Source organism: Sphaeramia orbicularis, chromosome 5 (genome assembly GCF_902148855.1).
Source record: "Sphaeramia orbicularis chromosome 5, fSphaOr1.1, whole genome shotgun sequence".
NCBI lineage: Eukaryota > Metazoa > Chordata > Actinopteri > Kurtiformes > Apogonidae > Sphaeramia > Sphaeramia orbicularis.
This window is the reverse complement of record NC_043961.1, coordinates 12,010,881-12,019,146: the sequence shown is the minus strand read 5'-3', so window position 1 is coordinate 12,019,146 and position 8,266 is coordinate 12,010,881. Positions and strand designations below refer to the sequence as shown.

At 34.5% G+C, this 8,266-nt stretch overlaps 1 protein-coding gene across 1 annotated transcript; it reads left to right on the top strand.

Annotated features, from left to right (window-relative positions):
- Nucleotides 1-355: 355 nt before the first annotated feature.
- avpr2b.1 (arginine vasopressin receptor 2b, tandem duplicate, 1) lies at nt 356-5,456 on the top strand. The gene is made up of 2 exons (XM_030135039.1): nt 356-1,221; nt 5,181-5,456. Exons 1-2 carry the CDS (start codon nt 357-359, stop codon nt 5,387-5,389), a joined length of 1,074 nt encoding a protein of 357 aa, XP_029990899.1. The 5' UTR covers nt 356; the 3' UTR covers nt 5,390-5,456.
- The last annotated feature ends 2,810 nt before the right edge of the window (nt 5,457-8,266 follow it).

The window sequence follows — 8,266 nt, the reverse complement described above, 5'->3', positions numbered from 1 at the left end:
TTTCTATTTCTGTTCTAAAATGGTTCTTCAGGCAGTAAAGTTTACCGACCCATTTGAGTTTGATGAACATGTGAGTCAATCCTGTGCCCCTGTTGGTCTTTGTGACTCAGGTCTGCCCCTCCCTCCTGCAGACCGAGGTGATATAAAGCCCCCAACTCACTTTACACCTCAGTCTGTTAATACTTGTTGCACAGTGGAAACCCACCTGCTCAACACTTAAAGGACGTGGAGTGTGTTTTCTGTGTCTTTTCTTTTTTTTTGAGTGTTTATTTTTCCTCTGGATCTTCTGGGGATGTCCCTGTAACGGTGTTGGCTGTTTTTTTATTTTATTTTATTTATTTATTTATTTTTTTATTATGGAGCCTTTGTCTTGGTTCGGTGGAAACGCCAGTAACCTGAGTGCGCCACCGCAGGACGAGCCTCGGGATGAGCACTTGGCGCAGGTGGAAATAGCTCTTCTGTCCATCATCTTCATCACTGCGGGGATCCTGAACTTCGGCCTCATGTTGGTTCTGTGGAAGCGCAGGAAGCAGCTCTCCAGGATGCGCGTCTTCGTCTTCCACCTGTGCGTCGCGGACCTGGTGGTCACCTTCTTCCAAGTTTGCCCGCAGCTCTTGTGGGACATCACGGACCGGTTTGTGGGTCCGGATATCTTGTGTCGGTTGGTGAAGTACCTGCAGGTGGTCGGGATGTTCGCCTCCACCTACATGATCGTGGTGATGACGATAGACCGGTACCAGGCGATCTGCAACCCCATGGTGACGTTCCAAAGGCGCAGGGCGCGTTGGAACGGTCCGGTGTGCGCAGCCTGGTGCGTCTCTCTGGTCGGCAGCCTCCCGCAGCTCTTCATCTTTTCTCGGGTGGAGGTGGCTCCGGGTGTGTACGACTGTTGGGCAGAGTTCATCCAACCGTGGGGACTCAAAGCCTACGTGACGTGGACCACCCTGGTCATCTTCGTCCTGCCCGTCCTCACCGTCGTCGTGTGCCAAGTGCGCATCTGCCGCACCGTGCACGTCAACTTCCACATGAAGATGCACCACGCAGGGGAGGCGGTGAACAAGCCCCTGTCCTCCAGGGCCAGCAGCGTGGCCGGGGTGTCCAAAGCCCGGGTGAAGACCGTGAAGATGACCGTGGTGATCGTGCTCGTGTACATCGTGTGTTGGGCGCCGTTCTTCACCGTGCAGCTGTGGTCAGTGTGGGATGCGCAGGCGCCCACGCAGAGTAAGAACCCACTGAAACATGTTTATGTTTATGTTTATGCATTTGGCAGACGCTTTTTTTCCCAAAGCGACTGACAGGGGAAAACCAATCAAATCACTCAATCAATCAAATTTTATTTATATAGCGCCAGATCACAACAAAAAAGTTATCTCATGACACTTTATATATAGAGTTGGTCAAAACCAGACTCTAAGCCAATTTACAGAAACCCAACAGAATCCTCAGAATCCTAAAACATTTCACAAACACATCTGACATAAGAGTAGAAGTTTTTTACCCAACTTTTTAAAAAATATATATACAAAACATAGAAATTTTGAACAAATATCAAGATGTCAAAAGGAAAAAGCATCTAAAAATTAAATCATTAAAATTGAAGAAATAATAAAATAATAATAATAATATATAATAATATACAATAGTAATAATAATTAAAAATAATTAAATACATCAAAATAATGCAAAGACTTAGACACGAAAAAAAGAACAGACAAATAATAATAATAATAAAAAACTTAAAATATACACATTTAAGAAAAATATATAAATACATCAAAGAGTAAGTTCAGTCCATTTTAAAGAATTCTTTCCCAGGGTGTTAGTGTGTTTTTTTTTTTTTTTTTTTTTGTTAAAGATGAATTCCATTGACATAAGAACAGAATTTTTATTTTTTTCCCCCAACTTTATTGAAAATACAACATAGAAATTTTGAACAAACATCAAGATGTCAAAAGGAAACAGCATCTAAACAAATACATTAAAATAATGCAAAGACTGAGAGACGCAAAAAAGAACAGACAAATAATAATAATAATAAAAACTTAAAATATACAGATGTAAGAAAAATAAATAAATAAATAAATACATCAGAGAGTAAGTTCAGTCCATTTTTAAGAATTCTTTATAAATTGTCAGGGTGTTAGTGTTTTTTGTCTTTTTTTTAAGATAAATTCCATTGACATAAGAGTAAAAAACACAAAGGAAAGTGTCCTGATGATGTCATTAAGGAAACAAAAGTCATGTGTTCTGTTGCATAAATGTGAGATGGAGGTGGGATTTAATAAGTTTTCTTCTTCCCACCCCTTTCTGAGCAGTACATATTGAATTTATTTTGTTATTACTACTGTACATGACAATTGCTATTTTGTCTTGATCACCTTTATTTATTAAAGTATTTGCTCTGATATTAGTTCCTTGTACACATGAAAATGTTTATTTTTTTCTTCTGCTCAAAACAAATAAATGAATGAGTATTAACCCTTTAAAGCCCACATTTAATGGCAATTATATAAAAATATAAATGACTTGAGTTGTTGCTGCCAAGCATATCCTAAATTAACCCATGAAGACCCAAACCACCACTGGTGACTTAAAGCATCAAAATATGTAATAACTCTAGATCCATTAATCCTATCAATACATGTAAATAATTGGTGTAAAATGCAGTTTGTCATGTTTTCATGGTCATTTTTCAATTTGTTAGTTTGGTAAGAATTCAACAAATAGTTTTGCTGCTACAGATGTGAAAATGTCACCCATAATAAGTAAATGGGATTTTTTTTTTCTCTAATTCATAAAAAAAATTAAATGTTGACTTACTTTTCCCAAAATATAATCACATATATTCTGGGTCATTGGTAGTCTATAAACCCAATTTGGTATGAATTCAACTGATAGTTTTGCTGCTACAGACATTTGAAATGTTGCCCATTATAAGTAAATGGGGGGAAAAAAAGATTAAAAAAAAAAAATCATTAAAAACCATTTGAACTTTGACCTACTTTTCCCAAAATATTAACCACATCTATTCTGGGTCACTGGCAATCTATAAACCCAATTAAGTATGAATTCAACCAACTGCTTTGCCACTAGAGTGTTAACAAACAAAGAAACAAACAAACCAAACCAAAAACAATACCCCTTGCCTTATGTCCAGGGTTAGAGCTGGAGATTCAGTAAAAACCAAAGAATATAGACAAAGACAAATGGATGAAGTCACATTTTAACCCATGAAGACCCAAACATCCACTGATGTAAACTGTTTAATACCTATGATCCATTAATCCTATCAATACATGTAAATATTTGTTGAAAAATACAGTTTATCATCTTTTCATGGTCATCAGATATGACCCATTTGGATGTTCAGAGGCTCCGTAGTTACCATGGAAACACCATCATCTTCTACAACATTGATTCACCAGTAAAACCCATGGAGTTGGATCAATGACAGTGGATGGACACACTGGGTTTATGTTCAGTTAATGATAGATTTGACTGAAAAAGTCCCTTTTTCTTCAGTTTTCTCTGCTCTAATATAATACCTATAATACCCGGTGAATTTACTCTGAGCTCTGTGCTACATGATCAGTAAAACAAATATAGGAAAATACATTATTTACACTGAAAAATGCAAAATGCAGAGGATAATATTATAATAAATTGTGATAAATCACTTGGGAAAGACCAAAAAATTATTTTCAAACTGTGGGTCTTTATGGGTTAATATTATTTCCTTCATTTTTGTCTTTTTATCCTGAAGCTTCTGGTCAAACCGAACAAGGATCTCCATGTTTCAGAAAAAGAAAAATCTGTTCCAAGGCTGAATGGAACTAAGAAGTGTAATCATGACCATCAGAATTAAGGTTACACAAAACATTTCAATCATAAAAATGAAGTGTATGTTAATGATTCAGGAGAAAAAGCTGACTTTAACCCTGTAAAGCCTGAACCATTAAATCATTTATTTATTTCTTTATTAGGATCCCCATTAGCTGGTGCAGGACATCAGTTTACTCTTCCGGGGGTCCTCTCATTCCAAACAGACATACAGTATCCATTTACAAGCACAAAAACAATGGGATTCACCCTTATATTTCCTTCTTGGGAACAACTGACAGAAAATTCCAGTATGAATTTCCATGAATGAGTTTCAATTTTGTATCATGTTTGATACATCAGGTCTCAGTGCTCAAATATTATTATTTTTGAACAAACAAAAACATAATATAACACAAACATGTCTAACACATTGGTAATTCCTTTTCAAAATTGCCAAAGTTCTGCCTCGTTCCTCGTTAATGACAGTCTTGTAGTGTCACTGGAAAGGCCTCTGGTGAACAAATTCCTCCCCCTGGTGGATTATCTGTGTATTGCATGTATCTAATTGTATACATCAGGTTTTTCAAGAAAAAAATATCACATTGATCATGTAGAGGGCTTCAAAACTCATGTATCAGGTATGATACATTTGGCGTTATAGGGTTAATGCAGTGGTTACCAACCTTTTTTGTCTCGTGACCCCATTTTAACATCACAAATTTCTGCCGACCCCAGACATTAAAAACTGAGATGTTTTTTTGTTAAAATTTATTTGTTTTTGATCATGTAATAGTTTCCTATACTATGTTGCAAATAAACGTTAATTTTAGAAGACATTTGGTCTATATAATCTATATTAATCTGGACGGAGACAGTAAATCCAGGTGTAGATTACTGCACAAAGTGAGAATTTTATTTTCCTTGGTCAGGATATGTACAGTCAGTCCATCTTGGATTTACAAGGCTGACAATTAATACTGAACAAACAAGAACTCAAACTATGAATTATGAAAGAGCTGCAGCATCTGAAACCGACCACAATGAACATTTGACAGATAAACAGAACCACAGTGCTTCAGTTTCAGACTCACAGTTTGTCTTTTATGTGTTGTGATTGTCTCTCTCAACTCACCATATATTTTTTATTAGTAATTTTTTTTTTTTTTTTTTAATTTTATCAATTACTGACCCCATTTGAATTCCAGGTGACCCCCCATGGGGTCCCGACCCCAAGGTTGAAAAACACTGGGTTAATGGATAAATCCAAAGTCCAACCAGGATTATTCAGTTAAACTTGATTCTTAAACCAGTAGAAAATGTGAATATCCGTCCTAATACGTTCCTGTCTTTGCCTCCAGCTGCGACCTTCACCATCCTGATGCTTCTGGCCAGTCTGAACAGCTGTGCCAACCCCTGCATCTACCTGCTGTTCAGTGGGAAACTGCCCAAGAGGCTGGTGGCGCTGGTGTGTGCAGCCCAGCCCGAGCTGAAGGAGTCCATGCAGGAGGAGACCACCATGGTCAGCTCCCTGTACATCAGCCTCAAGAGCCTGTCGGACTGCAGGTGAACCCCAAGGACCGCCACTGAACGCCTGGTTCTGACCTCAGCCTGTTGAACACGATGTAAAAACACAAACTCCATATGAGCAACGGGAAACACAGCAGCAGAACGAAACATCTATAAAAGACGACTCCGTGGAAATACAACGATCAATACAGAAGCATCTGTCTTCAAAGGAACGTTACAGTGGATCTGGATGATGAGGCCGAAAATATTACCACGATAAACACTTTTACATCAGTCAGTATCAAGAATTACCTCAGTAAATATCAAATTATTCTTGTTTTTTCAGTTTAAAGGCTGGAAAAAAAACAGGTGGATATTTGTGGTGTTAAAATATTTGTTAAAAAAAATAAATAAAAATGCAACAACAGATGAAAACCTGCACAAAAAAAGAACAAAAAAGACAAATCACAAGAAGAATTTGAAACCATTTAAAATGAACACCAAGATATTTATGGTTTTAAATTATTCTGTGATAAACGGAAATAACGTAAAAGACTCAAAAATGCTCTGATTTCTTGATTTTTTTTTTTTTTTTTTTTTCATAATGTTACATCAAAATAAGCTAAAAGAGAAAAATCTGAAGGCTGGAAAAAAACAGGTGGATATTTGTGGTGTTAAAATATTTGTTAAAAAAAGAAAAAAGAACATAAAAGACAAATCACAAGAAGAATTTGAAACCATTTAAAATGAGCACGAAGATATTTATGGTTTTAAATTATTCTGTGACAAACGGAATTTAACGTAAATGACTCAAAAACGCTCTGATTTCTTGCTTTTTTTTTTTTTTTTTCATAATGTTACATCAAAATAAGCTAAATGAGAACAATCTGAGTTCTTATTCAACAAGATAAAACTGACAAAATCCAGGTTCTTTTGATATTAAACATGTCTAATGCAATGATGATGTTTTTTGTTTAAAATGTACTGTATGAGTAAAATGAAGAAAAACAGAACATGGAGACACTTTTACATCAGTCAGTATCGAGAATTACCTCAGTAAATATCAAATTCTTATTTTTTCAGTTTAAAAGATGAAAAAAACAGGTGGATATTTGTAGTGTTAAGATATTTATTTTTTAAAAAATGCAACAACAGATGAAAATCTGCACAAAAGAATTAAAAAAAACAAAAAAATCCAAAAAGAACAGAAAACACAAATGACGTCAACATTCCTGTACTGCAGTGATGGCTGGTCCACAGGGGGTGCTGTGGTGGTGCCCACTCATAATTGACTGTAGAAGAAGAGCTGGTCAAACATTACTTTTAGCAAAAATGGAGCTGAAATTAAAAAAAAAAAAAAAAAAAAAAAAGGGTGGACTTAGATTACATTTTCCGTTAATCACAATAAACATCAAATTGCAGTTTCATTGTTTCTTCAAGACTCATTTTTAATTTCTGTGAAAGTTAACGGAACCAGACGGATATTTATGATTTTAGATTATTTTTACAAGAAGCAAAAATATGAAAATAATGAAAATATACAAACAATGTAAAAGACACAAAACATATCTACACTTATAGAACTGATTATGTCATTTTGCGCTTATTTTGTCCATTTTCATAATGTTTTTTTTATTTATTTTTTGTTCATTTTGATTTGGGAGAAGCCAGCACATAAAATAAAATAAAGTAAATGAGCGTCATTGTAATTTTTTATATGTACCTCTATAAAGATGAGTTTAAAACCTGACAAACACTTGTGGTCCTGAGTGAAAACTGAAAAAACAACCCAGGAAGTTATTTATGGTTTTAAATTATTGTGAAAAATAATTACAGAAATGATGTAAAAGACTCAAAAATGCTCTGATTTCACAATTTATTTTCCCCATAAAGTTAAATTAAAATAAACTAAATAGCAGCAATCTGAGCTCTTATTCAACAAGAGAAAAAAAAGGCATAATCCAGGTTTTTTGTGATATTAAATCCATTCAAAATTATTCAAACTAATCTAATGATCTCAATTTTTGTTTAAAATATTTGAGTAAAATGAATAAAAACAGCAGAATATTGAGACATTTTGTAAGTGCTTTAAATGAGACTAAAACAAACATGAGGACACGAAAACAAAGTAAAAGATGAAACCAATGATGTGAAACGTGCAATGTGATGAAAATGTTAAAGATGCTTTATGACAAAAACAAAAAAAATGAATACTTTTAATCTTTTTTTTTTTTTTTTTTACAACATTCAATCAAAACAAAGCAAATGAGCACAATCTTTCAACCTTCAACAAGATGAAAAAGACACGAGAGGCTGTTTTTTTTGTTTCAAACCGTATTTAACATATTGTTATTGTACTTTTATTAACAAATCTGAAGATATGATGATAAAATGTTAAAATATGAGTAAAATGAAGAAAAACAGCACAACATTGAAACATTTTCTAAGTGATTTACGTGTGAATGTGAAAAAAAAAGTTAAAGACAAAAGAAACATGTTTCTAGTGAATAAATATTAAAATATTGTCATTTTATGGCCCCATCTTAACGCGATAAACAATACAACAATAACTGCAATATTTTGTTCTATGACAAACCAAGCACATTTAATTCAGGATGAAAAGTAGCAAAGTACGACAGCGAATTAGGGCCACATCGGAAAAATACAAACACTTGTCACTATGAAAATAAAGTCGTAATATTAGAAAACAAAGCCATAATATTCTGAGAATAAAGTTGTAGTTTAAAAAAAACACAACTCATAATTTAATGAAAATGATGTACTTCTATGGGATTAAAGCCGCAATATTTTGAAAAGAAATTTGCAATAGTGCGATAAAAAGTCATAATTTAAAAATTGTAAGCCACAAAAGAGGCAATTTGCTCCAAATTCGTTCAATTCTTATGACAAAATAAATCCAAACGTGCAAATTCGCTTC

What these genes read in the sequence shown, in the direction of transcription:
- avpr2b.1 (XM_030135039.1), top strand. Translation starts at nt 357, where the DNA reads ATGGAGCCTTTGTCTTGGTTCGGTGGAAACGCCAGTAACCTGAGTGCG. An exon ending in TGCGCAGGCGCCCACGCAGA is followed by an intron (nt 1,222 to 5,180) that starts GTAAGAACCCAC and finishes CTTTGCCTCCAG; the next exon opens with CTGCGACCTTCACCATCCTG.